Source organism: Pagrus major, chromosome 5 (assembly GCF_040436345.1).
Source record: "Pagrus major chromosome 5, Pma_NU_1.0".
In the NCBI taxonomy this organism is placed as follows: Eukaryota; Metazoa; Chordata; class Actinopteri; order Spariformes; family Sparidae; genus Pagrus; species Pagrus major.
The window spans coordinates 6,751,249-6,765,604 of NC_133219.1; the positions used below are offsets into that span (position 1 = coordinate 6,751,249).

At 41.6% G+C, this 14,356-nt stretch overlaps 1 protein-coding gene across 1 annotated transcript in view; it reads left to right on the top strand.

Moving 5' to 3' along the window:
- The window catches only part of hmcn2 (hemicentin 2), a 60,703-nt gene that overhangs the window by 31,516 nt on the left and 14,831 nt on the right, over nucleotides 1-14,356 (top strand). Inside the window, exons 29-50 of the mRNA XM_073466458.1 lie at nucleotides 71-197; nucleotides 292-449; nucleotides 1,999-2,277; nucleotides 2,377-2,519; nucleotides 3,501-3,651; nucleotides 3,933-4,148; nucleotides 4,256-4,369; nucleotides 4,459-4,646; nucleotides 4,743-4,839; nucleotides 6,378-6,539; nucleotides 6,654-6,767; nucleotides 6,942-7,138; nucleotides 8,606-8,687; nucleotides 8,779-8,910; nucleotides 8,993-9,136; nucleotides 9,229-9,388; nucleotides 9,940-10,064; nucleotides 11,162-11,345; nucleotides 11,443-11,540; nucleotides 11,636-11,914; nucleotides 12,006-12,196; nucleotides 13,521-13,602. Coding sequence (XP_073322559.1) covers nucleotides 71-197; nucleotides 292-449; nucleotides 1,999-2,277; nucleotides 2,377-2,519; nucleotides 3,501-3,651; nucleotides 3,933-4,148; nucleotides 4,256-4,369; nucleotides 4,459-4,646; nucleotides 4,743-4,839; nucleotides 6,378-6,539; nucleotides 6,654-6,767; nucleotides 6,942-7,138; nucleotides 8,606-8,687; nucleotides 8,779-8,910; nucleotides 8,993-9,136; nucleotides 9,229-9,388; nucleotides 9,940-10,064; nucleotides 11,162-11,345; nucleotides 11,443-11,540; nucleotides 11,636-11,914; nucleotides 12,006-12,196; nucleotides 13,521-13,602 — 3,423 coding nt within the window. The remainder of the gene's footprint in view (nucleotides 1-70; nucleotides 198-291; nucleotides 450-1,998; nucleotides 2,278-2,376; nucleotides 2,520-3,500; nucleotides 3,652-3,932; nucleotides 4,149-4,255; nucleotides 4,370-4,458; nucleotides 4,647-4,742; nucleotides 4,840-6,377; nucleotides 6,540-6,653; nucleotides 6,768-6,941; nucleotides 7,139-8,605; nucleotides 8,688-8,778; nucleotides 8,911-8,992; nucleotides 9,137-9,228; nucleotides 9,389-9,939; nucleotides 10,065-11,161; nucleotides 11,346-11,442; nucleotides 11,541-11,635; nucleotides 11,915-12,005; nucleotides 12,197-13,520; nucleotides 13,603-14,356) is intronic.

Below are 14,356 nucleotides of genomic sequence, written 5' to 3' on the forward strand. Positions count from 1 at the left end.
CAGTCACATGAATCCATCAAACCATGTAAATTAACAAGTGTATTTCTGGTGTGTGTGTGCACTGTTACAGCTCCGCCAGTGATCTCAGGAACATCCCGGCTGCAGGAGCTAACTGTGGCGCTGGGCCAGGAGGTGGAGTTTCAGTGCCGGGTTAGCGGACGACCAGCACCCAGAGTGGAATGGAGCCGTGATGGAGAGTAAGCATCAGATTATTGATGTGACATTCAGCGCCGCACACGGGATACAGCATCCATGGTATTGATTTGATCCATCGTTCCTTCCTCTCTCCAGGGTTCTGTCCCGTGATGGAGACCCACATGTGGAGTTTCTGGAAGATGGCCAGGTGCTGAAGGTGAAGTCAGTCAGACTGAGGGACCAGGGACTTTACCAGTGTCTGGCCAGTAACAACGCAGGAACTCAGATGCGCCAGTTCAGACTCACAGTGCAAGGTCTCTACTATTTCTCCTCACTTTAACTAAGGTGACTAAGGTTCAGGTCTGGTATTAACATCCATCCTGAGTGATCCGATTACAAGAGTACAGATGTCAATGCCTTAAAGATGCATTAAGGACACATTTGAGATCTGATCACTCAGACCACATCCAGAGGGGGTCTGGGATACATGTCACCACATTCTTTTAGCAGTGCGTCACATTGACGGACCGCCTACTCAACTGATGTCCTCTGAGAAGAAGTAGTAGGAGAAGAAGAAGAAGAAGAAGAAGAAGAAGAAGAAGAAGAAGAAGAAGAAGAAGAAGAAGAAGAAGAAGAGGCAGAGTGGACTATTCACTGGCCTGATTTCCATGTGGTTCACTGTAATGCAAACTATGTGATTGGGCTCATTGGGCGCACAGTTGAACTGTAACCACAATGTTCCCAGACTTCCTTAACAAATCACACAATTTTGAGAGTTGTTGAATGAGGAGAAGCTTTAAAAGTCTTTGCGAAACGGCTTCTTTTTAAATTTGGCATTAAATGCAATACATGAAGTTGTTTCTTTCTTTGTAAGAAGCTTATTGCAGCATCGCTGTACCAGCCTGTCTGCTTATGTGTCTTAGGTGCCTCACACACACATTGTTTTAACCATTTACCCTAAATTTAAGAAAGAAGACAACATTTTATTGATGGCAAACATTTCAAATTTTAAAAATACAGTAAACAGTAACCAATATAGTCTTCTTTGGCACCCGTGGAGAAAGTCCCCAGACTCCAATAAAAAATTCAGGCAATTTTGTAAGTTATGGCCTTTAGAGAAACACTGTATTAAAAATTCTTATATTTTTCTTCCTCTTGTTAATTTGGACAACGATAAACATGAAGATATTTCCTTTTTTTGTAAAAAAGGGTTAGGGTTATCATATCCATTTGTTCCAGTGATGTACGTGTTTATTTGCATATACTGTAGAGTGGGGAAGTTCAATCCCATCACAAGTCATCCCTCAAGACACATGTTAGTGCCAAGTGTGTACTGATGGCTGTCCACTTGTGATCAGGCCGGACGTTAATACCAGTGCTGATCAGTGCTTAAAAGACACATACCATTCACTCACAACACAATGACCTGAATTCACTTTATGCTTTCATGTATTTTCTTTCTAGTCAAAATATTAAAGGAAATAAATGAAATAAGAAAAAGAAAATCCTTTAAAAATGATCAGGATATTAAGTTGGTTTCTTTTTCAAAAGTGCTGTGGTAGAAAGAAAATAACTGAACATAATATTTAATTCATGTGTAAACTGAGCCTCTCTAGTTAGATGATTTAGCTTACGCCACACTGCCTGGACTGTGAGCACATACTGAACTCTCTTTATGCAGGCTCTGGGGATTTCTGTCACCTAAAGAGCATGTGCTGTAATTACCCAGAGTATCACACACTGCATTTAGAGGGTCGCCTGCACAGAACAGGTCAACCCCCTGAGGATCTATTCATTCTGTGCTATGGGCCAGTAAAACTCTTACTGCCTGTTAAACATTAGTGTATTGCTCTTTCTCTCCAGCTCCCCCGACCATCAAGGGCCCTACTGAGACCTCAGAGGTGTCAGTGGTGCTCGGCTTCCCCACAGTGCTCCCCTGTGATGTTGAGGGCTCACCCACACCCAGTATCACCTGGTTAAAGGACAACCAGCCCATCGTGTCCAGTCCCCAGCTGACATACACCCGGGGTGGACAGGCGCTGCGACTGGGCTCAGCTCAGGGAGAAAGCACTGGCCTCTACACCTGCAGGGCCATGAATCCAGCCGGCACTGCCACCAAACATTATTCCCTGAGTGTGCTGGGTAAGAGACATCTTCATCTTCACAACTTCACAACTTCATCTTCATAACAAATTGAAGAGGCTGAGACAGAACCTTTAATGATACGTCTGCCTTTTTCAGTCCCACCACAGATAGAAGGCGATTCTACATCTTTATCGTTTGGTGGTCAGGAAGAGAAAGTTCGGATCAACGGGAGTTTAACTCTCTCCTGCCTGAGCAAAGGTTTCCCTGAGCCCAAGGTTAACTGGTTCAAAGATGGACAGGTTGGTGTGTCGTCCTCTGCATCTTACAAACGTGTACTATTGATGTGATTTTAATGGAACAAGTTCAGCCTCTACTGGCAACCAGTACAAATTGCAACAGCCTTAGCAGCATTGGCATCCTCTTGCACAACCCACCTCCACTTTCCACATTTGTATGTTGACTAATCTTGTTAATTATAGCAAAGACGTAGAAGAATAATCCAGTGATTGGGTATTATAATGTCAAATACTGTACTAATACTGTGTTTTTCTTTAACCTGTATTTTCATGTGCGGCTCCAATTTTCCTCCAACACCTTTATGTGTGTGTGCTTGTGTTAAGCAGCAGTAAATACATGAGGAGAGTGAGAGTTTGGATTCATGTAACATCTGTTTTTCTAAATTGGCATGCAGGTGCTGTTATATAACACATTTAACATAACAAAAAAAAAAAAAGGTTACAGACTGAAAATTGTGTTTTTAAAGCCAGGCATTCAAAAACCTGCCAAATGTTTTGTTGACTCAGAAGCTCTTCTTATCTAACCCTTGTTGAAAATGATGAAAATTATGTTAGTAATTAGCTCAGAAAAGGTTGAAATTGTGAAAGAATATGTATGTATTGAGCTGAGGAACTAAGATAAATGTGTTGTCCAAAAGCCATTACAAGCTGTAGCTTAACCCAATTAAAAAAACAAAAAACTGGAGTCAACATAGTTCAAATATGTATCTATAAAATGAAACCAGTGAATATAATATTACAAAAATTAGCTATGTCAAAAAAATGTTTTAGTCCTTTTTGGCAAAAATCAACAGTCAAAATATGTTCATAAGTGTTTTTTTTAGCTCCTTGTCAAACCTGGCCCGTACATTACCCACGATGCAAATTCAAGGGAATTTATCCGTTTTTGCCCGTCTCCCTCCAGAGCCACAAAAGACTTTATAGAACTATTTCTGACAGATTACAGTGGACTATAATCATCTGATATATGTTTTTTGTCTTTAGTTGCTGACTGGAACCCTTCATGCTGGCATTAAGGAGAGTGGCCATGTCCTCCATATTGAGAACGCCATGCTCTCCCATGAGGGGCAGTACACCTGTGTGGTCACCAACTCTGCAGGAGAGGACAAGAGAGACTTTCGTGTCACCATTCAGGGTGTGTTTGGTTAAATCTGTGTAAATATATTGTCTAAAGTTCAAACTGAAACGCAATCTTCTTCTCAAATACTATTAGCTAAAGCTGCAAGTAATGATTATTGTCAGTGTTGATTAATTGATTAGTCGTTTGGTTTATAAAATGTCAGAAAATGAGTTTGTTGATTACCAGAATAGTTGGCTATTTGTTAAATAGTTGACAACTAATGGATTAATTGTTGCTCTAATATTATACAAGTTTATTTTTTTGATAACTTTTAATAGAAAGTCATGTCTTGCTAGTTCCTCCGGTCTTTCACCGGGTGACCAACAGAGAAGCAGCCTGGGGTCTGGGACATGAGGGTGATGACAAAGAGGACATGATAGAGAAGCGTGAGGTGGTCCTGGGCCATCCAATCAGCCTCTCCTGTGAAAGTAACGCCATCCCTCCACCAAAGCTGAGCTGGTACAAGGATGGACGAAAACTCACCTCTGCCGATGGGGTGGTACTACGTCCAGGTCTGAGGGAACTCCTTCCTCTGTGATCTCAGTTAAAAACAGCAGTGTGTGTCTGTTGTGTTGGACCGGGGTTTCATATCCGTGGACAAATTATTTTGTTCTTTCAGGTGGACAGGTGCTACAAATCACCCGAGTACAGAAGGAAGACGCTGGAAAGTACACATGCCAGGCTGTTAATGAAGCTGGAGAAGACCGCATGCACTTTGAACTGGAGATCCTGGGTAAGCAAGTGCACATAATTCAAATGTATGGTGTAAAAATATTTGGAAATGATTTCTGAAAGGGATATCTGTTGTGTTTACCTCTGCAGTCCCTCCTGTTATTATGGGAGCATCAGAGGAGTTCATGGAGGAAATGGGAGCAGTGGTCAACAGCACCGTGGTCCTCCACTGTGACGCGACTGGACACCCCGCTCCGGTCATCTCCTGGCTGAGAGATGGGCAGCCGGTGCACACAGACTCACAGCACCACATCAGCGAGGATGGGACTCAGCTCCAGGTTAGTTGTGCTGACTTTAAGACAAATACCAGTGTGTGAACGGGTCCAATGGGGACATGTTTTTTTCAGGGATAACTCTTCTATCCCATGTCTCAGCTCCTCAGTGTGCAGGTTTCAGACATGGCTGGGTATTCGTGTGTAGCTGAGAACAAGGTTGGAACAGTGGAGAAGCACTTCAGTCTAACAGTGCAAGGTAAGGCTTCACCACTACCTCTGTACAGGGTCAGTAGGGAAAATAAACAGTCAAAAAGTGTTTTTCAGCCCTGAAGCTATATTTAGTGAGATCTGTGGCACTTAATTTGTTAAGCAGGACCAAATAACATCAGGATGTGATTTAACTTTAGTATATTAATACAACACAGAATCAACAGGTCTCACTGAAAACTTGGTATTTCACTCGGATAGGCGTTCTTTTGCAGGATGTGGCGATGCATGCTTCAGCAGGCTCAATGACGTGCTCTGACTGCATGTTGTTTTCAATAATTTGTGTATTTGACCTGACATCTATGTGGACATGTTTTGGACATGTAGGCCTGTAGGTGATGTAGTATGAAGGTGCTCAATTACTTTCCTCTCTATAAGTCATGCTGGATGAATACATCTTGCACATGACTTTCATGTGGATGAACAGAATTCATGTCCCACATGTATGTAGAGTTTGTTTTATGGACTTTTACTAATTGAGTTTATGGTTTTCAGATATTTAAAAACATATCAGTTTTCAGCCGCATTTTGGTTAGGTTTAGGCAATAAAACTGCTTGGTTAGGTTTAGAAAATGATGTTTTCAATTACAAGTGACAAGACACCCAATGGAAGCCGATGAGAATGCACAGCAGGCACACAACACTGCCCCCACGCAAAGTTTTTAGGGAGTCTCCAGAATCAGCATTTGGTTGCAACAAAGTGAAACTAGGCTCAGAAATCACAAGAAAACTCCAAGGCACTCTCCTTTAAACAAGTGAAACTAGTGGAGATATACATTTTTGAAAATAAAAGATTCTTTATACGGGTAATAAAAAATGTAATCTGATTACTGCATATATTCTGCCATTACTAATAACATGAAGACAAGTTGTAAATTATTCTCAGGGTTTCTTGGATGTTCAGGACGAATTTCCCATTCCAGTGATAAATAATCAATTCATGAGGCTGAGAATACACATACAAATAATCCCAAAAAATATTAAATTTAGGTAAGAGGGCCAAACTTAACAAAAATTCTAAAGAATCTTAAAGATATTTTTTAAAGAAAATTCATGACATGAAAGCTCAGAATTCTGTCTGAGTTAGCATGGAATGACCCTATATTCAATTTCCTATGCAATCAAAAAGACCAGTACATGTCTTTCAGGTGTTTTATAATGGAAGTTATAAGATGTGCTCTCATTCTTATTTCTTTTTATTTATCCAGTCTATTTCTCAGGGACAGTGCATATTAAATATGCTAGAATTAGCCAAAATGCTAGTTTTCATCTGTAGTCCCTGGCCAGGTGTAAAGTTGTCAACCTAAAATCAAGAAACAAGTTTAAAACAACAATCATAATGCTGGCATGTCAATTACAGTCAAAGCAGAACAGAAACATGGGCAGCAATAAAAGCAGATTAAATTACAGTGTGCAATGACAAACGATACAACGACAATCAAACACAAGCAAGCACAGACATGACATGAAAGTTACAGAACAGCTTGCCCTCTACATGTACACCACAAATGTTGTTTTCTCTTCCAGTGCCTCCGAGGATAATTGGCCACAAAGAGGAGGAGGTTAGTGTGATCGAGGGCGACATGGTGTCTTTGCTGTGTGACGTCCAAGCGTACCCTCCTCCAGAGATCACCTGGACCAGAGACGGCCAGGTCCTCCACTTCAGCACGGGCATCCACATTCTGCCAGGTCAGACCTCGGCCACCTCTGACACCCAAATCATTCTTGTCAGGAGTATTTCCTGTGTTTGAATCTAATAATGGCACAGATATTACATTTCATATTATATTATATATATTATAGGAGGCCAGATGCTGCAGTTGCCCCGGGCGGGACTAGAAGATGCAGGGCAATATGTATGTACAGCCACCAACTCAGCAGGCCAGGACCAGAAGAGTATTCTCCTTAGTGTTTATGGTGAGCGAACACATGGTGACCCATCTGCACAATTTCGCTGCATATACAGATGATCAAATCTCAAAACATTGTCCAGGAAAAAAAAACTGTTTACTGCAGGCCAGCTGTGAGCGAGGCCAGTTCAGGAGTGAATCACTGAATCAAACTGAGATATCTGTGTGTGTAAACCATCAGTCCTGCCCACCCTGAAGCCCCGTCTGGATGCTGAGTCAGACTCGGTCACCCCGCAAGTCGGCTCCTCTGTCACCCTGAGATGTGAAGCCCAGGGCGTTCCTGAACCCGAGGTCACATGGTACAAGAATGGGCTGCAACTGGCCGCAGGGAACGGACTGAAGATGGATCGTCACCAGCTGGAGATCATAGGAGTTCAGGTCAGGACAAAATGTGTTGACGTCTTACATGTTGAAGGCTGCAAAAAAACCCAACAAAAAAAAAAATTTTAAGGACTCAAAGTGGCTTTTGAAAGATGATTTCTATGTACAGTGGGGTCCAGAAGTCTAAGACCACGAGTCAAGATACTTCTATTTTACATTTAGTTTCAAATGCAATACTCTTTCATTACAAATGACTATATTAGGTGAACAATTTTGAGTGAAAAGTTGAATCCATGAATTTCAGAATATCTTAGTATTTGTTTTGTTCCCCTTTTGCTTTAATGACAGGATGCACTCGAGCTGGTATGGAAGATAGTGTTGTCCTTGCACATGATTTGACAGTGTTCCACAAAGCTTCTTGTGTTGTCACAGAGTGCTTGGCTTTCTCAGTCTTCAAGTGCCCCGATAAATGTTCAGTGGGGTTGAGGTCAGGTGACTGTGGAGGAACTCCACACTCCTTAGTCGTCTCTGGCCTTCAAGTAGATCTGTCAAGGCTTTGAGGTGTGTTTGGGCCCATTATCCAGCTGCAGTATGCATCCTTCTCCACAACGATAGAACCAGACAGTGGAGCATGTGTCTGAAGAATGGAGTGGTACTTGGAGTCAGTTCAGTGCAGGTGTCCAAAACACTCCCAGACTTGAATATTCCCACCACCATGTTTCACTGCAGGTTTGAAATACGGTGGTTTCATTCTCTCTCCTGTTTGTCTCCTTCTGTTACTGACAGAAATCTAGAACTTGGATTCATCTGTAAATAGAACTTTTTTCATGATCCACTGTGAAATTCTGGTATTTCTCAGCCCACCTCATGTGTTTGCCCTGGTTTCCCCTCCTGAGAATTGATTTAGAAACTGTTACTCATCCTCTGAGTCACTACAGGACAGCCTTCTTTTGACAGGACGACTGCTGATTGGAATCTTATGTGATTTATTTAGCAAATTCTGTATCTGTGATGAAGTAATTGTTCTATCTCTCAGGGAACTAAGCTTGATGTATCGATCGTCTGATGGTGTGGTCACTTTGGGTCTGCCTGATCGTGCTTTGGATACAATTGATCCAGTTTCTGCAAAGTGTTTTATTGCTCCATGCACTGCCCTCTTAGAAACCTTTAGCCATGACTTGACTTTGACAAAGTCTCTCTTTGCTTAGAATAACAATTTGACTTCTGACACTTTCACTTACTTTCTGAATCCTCAAACTTTCTCAATATTTCCAGGTTTATGTGACAATATTAGAGATTGTCATAGTAGACTTTTGGAGCCCACTGTACCTAAACATATATAAGGTCTCAAGTGTATTTAACTTTGGCATATTCATTTCATAACATACATAGACTGGGAAAGACTGGGAAAACTGGAGACATTTCTTAATTAATTGACCTGATTCAGAACACATGCATGAGCCAGCATAACATGAAGGAGCTGAGTCCTGCCTTTGCCAATGACCTTCCTTTTTTGGTTCCCAGTTGGCAGATGGTGGCACCTACACCTGCAAGGTATCCAATGTGGCTGGACAGGTGGACAGGACATTCAGACTCACAGTTCATGGTGAGAATCCCTCTGCTCTATTTTCAAACACTTTGAACAACTATTTTAAAAAGGGTGTGATAAACTTTTTGAAATTATTTTATTTCCTCAGTTCCACCTGTCCTGGATGGGTCTCTCCGGGAGTCCTTGAACTACACCCTTGGCTCCCATGTGGCCCTGCTGTGTGAGGCCTCAGGGGTCCCTGTGCCGAGCATCACCTGGCTCAAGGATGGAACTCCTATAGGTAAGACGGAGGCAGTGATGGGGTAATGGTATGAATTTGTCACATGTGAACGCTGGTGTAAGTGAATGCGTTTGCTGTCCAGAGAGCAGTCTGCAGTGGCAGTGGTCCATCCGAGGGAACAGGCTGGAGCTCGGGCCACTCACTCTGTCTCATGCTGGGACGTACACCTGTGTGGCCAAGAACAGCGAGGGACAAACACAGAAAGACTACACACTCACAGTGCAGGGTAAAGAAAAACTCACTCTACAATATGATATATATCACTCATAAATGGAATGATTTTTAGTAGCATTAAGCTGTAATCTTTGTCCCACTCAGTATCTCCTACCATTCTGGACTCTGAACACCCGTCTGATGTGAGTGCACCTCTGGGAGAGGAGCTGACCCTGGTGTGCAGAGCAACTGGAATCCCCACACCACGCCTCAGCTGGCTGAAAGATGGGGTGACTTTAGAGGGATCAGACAGCCGTCACATCGCGTAAGTCATCCACATTCCCTTTTTACTGCCAGGGCTTTAAATGCACGCAGAACAGGATGAAGTAATCGTAATAATAATGATAAATTGTACTCTTTCAAAGCTGCTGAATTTGTTTTGCAAGCAGCACAATAATCGATCAACAGAACTCCCTAAAGGTTTGGAAAATAAAGTATTAATCATCACTGTTCATGTGTGGACAGACAAATAGAGTCAATTATAATCTCTTGCCTAATTTCATCATGGGGAACGGTGAGAGCAGCTGTTTTACAGCTGTTCAGCAACTTATGTGGTCATTGCAACTGCATCAGCTAGAGAGAGAAAATATGTGTGTGTGTGTGTGTGTGTGTGTGTGTGTGTGTGTGTGTGTGTGTGTGTGTGTGTGTGTGTGTGTGTGAGAAAATCGTGGGACAGTGATGATAATGATGATGGGAAAGTAATACTGGGGTTCAGAGGTTGGCTGGACAAATGATAGTTGATGGTTTGGTTAAGATAATGGATGCAGTAATAGATGGTGTTAATGTGAAAATATAATGTGTGTTTGAACCCGACAGTGTGACCCCTGATGGCAGCACGCTAACATTACTGAGGCTGAGCCCTGAGGATTCTGGGACATACACTTGTTTGGCTGTGAGCCCGGCCGGACAGGAGAGCAAAATCTACACCCTCTTTGTACTCGGTCAGTTCGAACATTTCATTTGTGCTCGGAATAGACTGATTATTGAGTCTGATATTTACAATTTTTTCGATAATCTGAATCAGTTGTTCATTAGTTTAGGAATGTGTTACTTTAGCTCTGATGCAGCCATGTATCTGTCTGTAGTCACCAGTCTGTGATCTCACTCAGTGTCCTGCATGATCTGATATCACTGTGTTGTTGTTCGTGGGACACCATATTTTATTTTGCTGCAGGACCATCATTGTAGTTGACCAATAAGGTTTTTGTGACGTCATAGATTTGCACCTTGGGAGAGAGAGAAGAAGAGAGAAATTATCCTTTCTTGTGAAAGGTGTCAAGTCATTTTCCTTCTTTAGGCTAAAGGCAACATGTCACAGTCTCGTTTGGAGCTAGTACATCTCTGTATTTCCTCAGGATTACTAGTTAGGGCAGCTTACCTGATAGCATTGCCTCTGTCTCTAGGACAATCAAGGTCAAAAGATAAGATGTAGTTGGTGTCAGACTCTTACAGATAGACAGTCTCCTATTAGATTGGTTTACATGTGACCTGAGGATCAAACAACATGACATAGGATAACTTAGGTGAGCACAGTTTATTTCTTAGATTCCAGTTCCCATTAGAATCCTTAGATATGTATAGATAAGTGAAAAGTAACCTTATTTGGACACTTAATAAGTCTCTTTTTGCTCAGTCCTGATGATGGTCCAGGAGCAACATTAATCACAATGTCGTAGGAACAACACCATCAACGCGATGTCATATAAACCCAATGAACCGCCGAAAGACAATATCTGACTGGTTACGCATAACAATTAATAGAGACTGCAAAATAACTAGTAACGGAAGTTATCGAGAAATAAAGTGAAGTAAAAAGTACAATATTTGCCTCAAAGATCCAATTCCAGTACCTCAAAACTGTAAAACTTAAAACAGTACTTTCTTACTTTCCATCACTGGTAATCCTAAATTTTGACACTAAGATTTTACAGTAAATGTATATCGGCTCAAATATCAGTTATCTGGTCGATCCCGAATTTGTGTATCTGTGTCAGTGCTTAAGTTTCTTACTGATTTGATCTGATTTGACTCGTCACAGTCCCGCCGGTTATCTCTGGTGAGACGACTGTCCCCAGAGAGGTGCAGGTCACACAGGACAGTGTTGTGACTCTGGAGTGTCAGGCAGCAGGAAACCCTCCTCCTCAGATCAGCTGGCTGAAGAACGGACGTCCTCTGCTTCTCTCTCCTCGTACTCGCCTCCTGTCTGGTGACTCTGTGCTGAGGTCAGCTTACAGAGAAAATAAAAACATAATTGTTTCTAAAAATATGACATGTTTATAGGTGAAGTAATGCCAAGTTTTCCTTCTCTTCGTGTTAAAGGATTTCTCCTGTGCAGCTGTCTGACTCTGGAGTCTACACATGTGTGGCACGCAGTCGAGCTGGTCTGGCCGAGCTCAGCTATGATGTCCAGGTCCAAGGTACAATCATAACAAACCACATCCTGATTTTCCCTGGGACAGATAAGTAGCAGTTTGGATTTGAGGGTTTCATACTGTGTGTGTGTTTTCCTCAGTGCCCCCAGGTGTGGATCATGTTGAACCAGTGGAGCCAGTCACAGTAGTGCAGGGCTCCTTGGTGACATTAACCTGTGAAGCGCGAGGTGTCCCCCCTCCAACTCTGACTTGGATAAAGGACGGCCAGCCGCTGTCCCTTCACCGCAACCTGCTGCTCGATGGACAGGAGACGCGTCTGCAGCTGCCTGATGTGGCGCCTTCAGACGCCGGCCTCTACAGTTGTGTGGCCAGTAACCAGGCTGGGAGCAGCACCAAGAGCTTTAACCTCACCGTGCTCGGTAATCCCAAAACAATCTGTATATTTAACTTCAAGTCATAGTGTAAACTCCTCAGACTACTGACCCAAAGCATTCTGCTTTTTTAATCCAGAGCCTCCAAAGGTCTCTAGCACCAGCTCTCCAGAGGAACTGACCATAGCACTAAACAGCCCCCTGGAGCTGGAGTGCTCCGCTGTGGGAGTCCCACCTCCCACCCTCAGCTGGCTCAAAGATGGCCGCCCCCTGGAATCAACTGAGATTGTTCAGCAGGATGGACACTTTGTCAGGATTAACAAAGTTCAGGTAAGTTTCAGATGGACAATATCTCATAATATTGCAAAATAGTGATAGTCAAGATTTTAGCGTAGAAACATACATGCAGGAGCTGTTGTGAGAGCAAGTAATGATGTTGTAACTTTCTGCCAACTGTATTTTTTAACCTCATTTTTATTTTGTTTTCATCAATAGTACAATATGTACAAATTCTTCTTTCTTTACATAACAATGAAGTATTTAGCAAAATATCATTTTAAATACAACATGAATACCCACTCTAAAATATATAAATATGTAAACACACTCCTTAAAAACTAAAAAAAACTAGAATGGCATTCACTAGAGAGTAAACTGTTCCCTTTTGTACTCACTCATAGATACCAGCTACCTAAGTACAGCTGATTTTTTTTAAAATTAAGATCCATGCATTATTCCCTGAGATATTAACAAAAGTGTCCAAAAACTCTTGCAATGTTGCAGACGGTGATAAAAAACTCCTGGATCCGCCCCTTTATCCAGCTCTGCACCAAAAGTTAATTGGGTCTATTTTTGCCCGAGACCCATCCTCCATACAAGTTTTGTGGATATCCGTTCAGTAGTTTTTGTGTGATCCTGCTGACAAACCAACCAACCGACAAACAAATATATAAAAGAGATAATAGTTATTTCCTCTTGAAGGTGCGATAACAATTATTCAATCTAGGAAAGATTAAATGTGATATGTGAATGAAATGTTTGTAAAGAGGGAATATAAAAGGTAATGAACTTCAATTGTATTTATAAAACCATGAAGTGAAGGTAGATTTTTGGAGCCTCACTGAGCATGTTATTAGACCCATCTGAAAAAGATCCCATACCTTTTACATCCATGTATTATATGAGGGAGGGTCTGGGTTCAGCCATTTGATGTTTATATGCTTAAAGGCTGTTGTAAGTAACATCTTTGGTCCTCCGTTCCATGCAAATGATATTTTGAGGAAAAAAAATACATGCAGGGAGAATGCAATGGGATTTGTGAAAATAATCTCATTATCTTTTTTCCTGGGGAGTTTTTCTTTACTCAAATTGAAGATCCAAGGACAGAGGATGTCATTCACAAAACAGTTTGTAAACTTGTGACTTGTGAATTGCCTGTCCAGTCTTTTTATACAAAAACAAAAAGTATGTTGCACAAAATATGTCATAGATATAAAAAAGTTCAAGATGAAAAAAAGCATAATCATTTATCTGTATACTCACAAGTTAGATGACCAAACAACTGGGAGACTGAAGTGTTAACAGCATCAATACAGGCAAATCCAGCATTGTCATGCAAGAAACACTCAGGTTGATTAATGTCGTCTCTTTCAAGGTGGAGGATGCAGGTCTGTACACCTGCTTGGCCAGCAGCCTGGCTGGAGAGGATGGAAAGAACCACTGGGTCCGAGTCCAAGGTGACACAAGCTGCTCTTGCATATTGTTCAACTTGGCAGACATATTTCACTTCCCACCTCTCTCTGAACTTCCTCTTACTTGCACCTGGAACATGATGAATAGATCTCTGCGTACACTCAGCAGTAAAGATCAGGGTTTGCAAAAGTACAGTGTCTGGCTTTAGCATTTCCTGCCTACAGTCATGCTAAACTTTTATATTGTGTGCGCTGTACACACGCAATATGACGTCTTTACGATTTATGATGCATTGTGCAGCATCCTTCCTCCATTTGTTCTTCCAATTTTTCATGCCAGAATAATATGATGCTTCTATAAATATGGATATATGCAATACTGTTGAGACTTCTTAAACTGCTTAGATTTTCAAGTGAAGTCCAGATTCATGATGTTATTCTCCTTTGCATTATTATGACATACTCAGCTCATCTGAGTCATAAAACTCTGCATGAATCATGATAAGAAAAACACACATTCTTACAGTTGATCATTATAAATGTTATGCTCTGTGTGGAAAGCTAAGCATGTTTTTTTTGTGCCAACACATGATTTCTACATCTGGACCCTATTTACCTTCTGCATTTATCTGTTCCACATGGTCACATGTCTTAACTGTAGTCTTGTTTGTTTAAAAGAAGCACTTTAGGCATATGGGAATATTTTGTTACATTATTTAAAGGAACATTTAACCTAAAAAATTGAATTTAGTCATTATCTACTCACCCCCATGCCAACGGAAAGTTGGTTGAAGTTTTG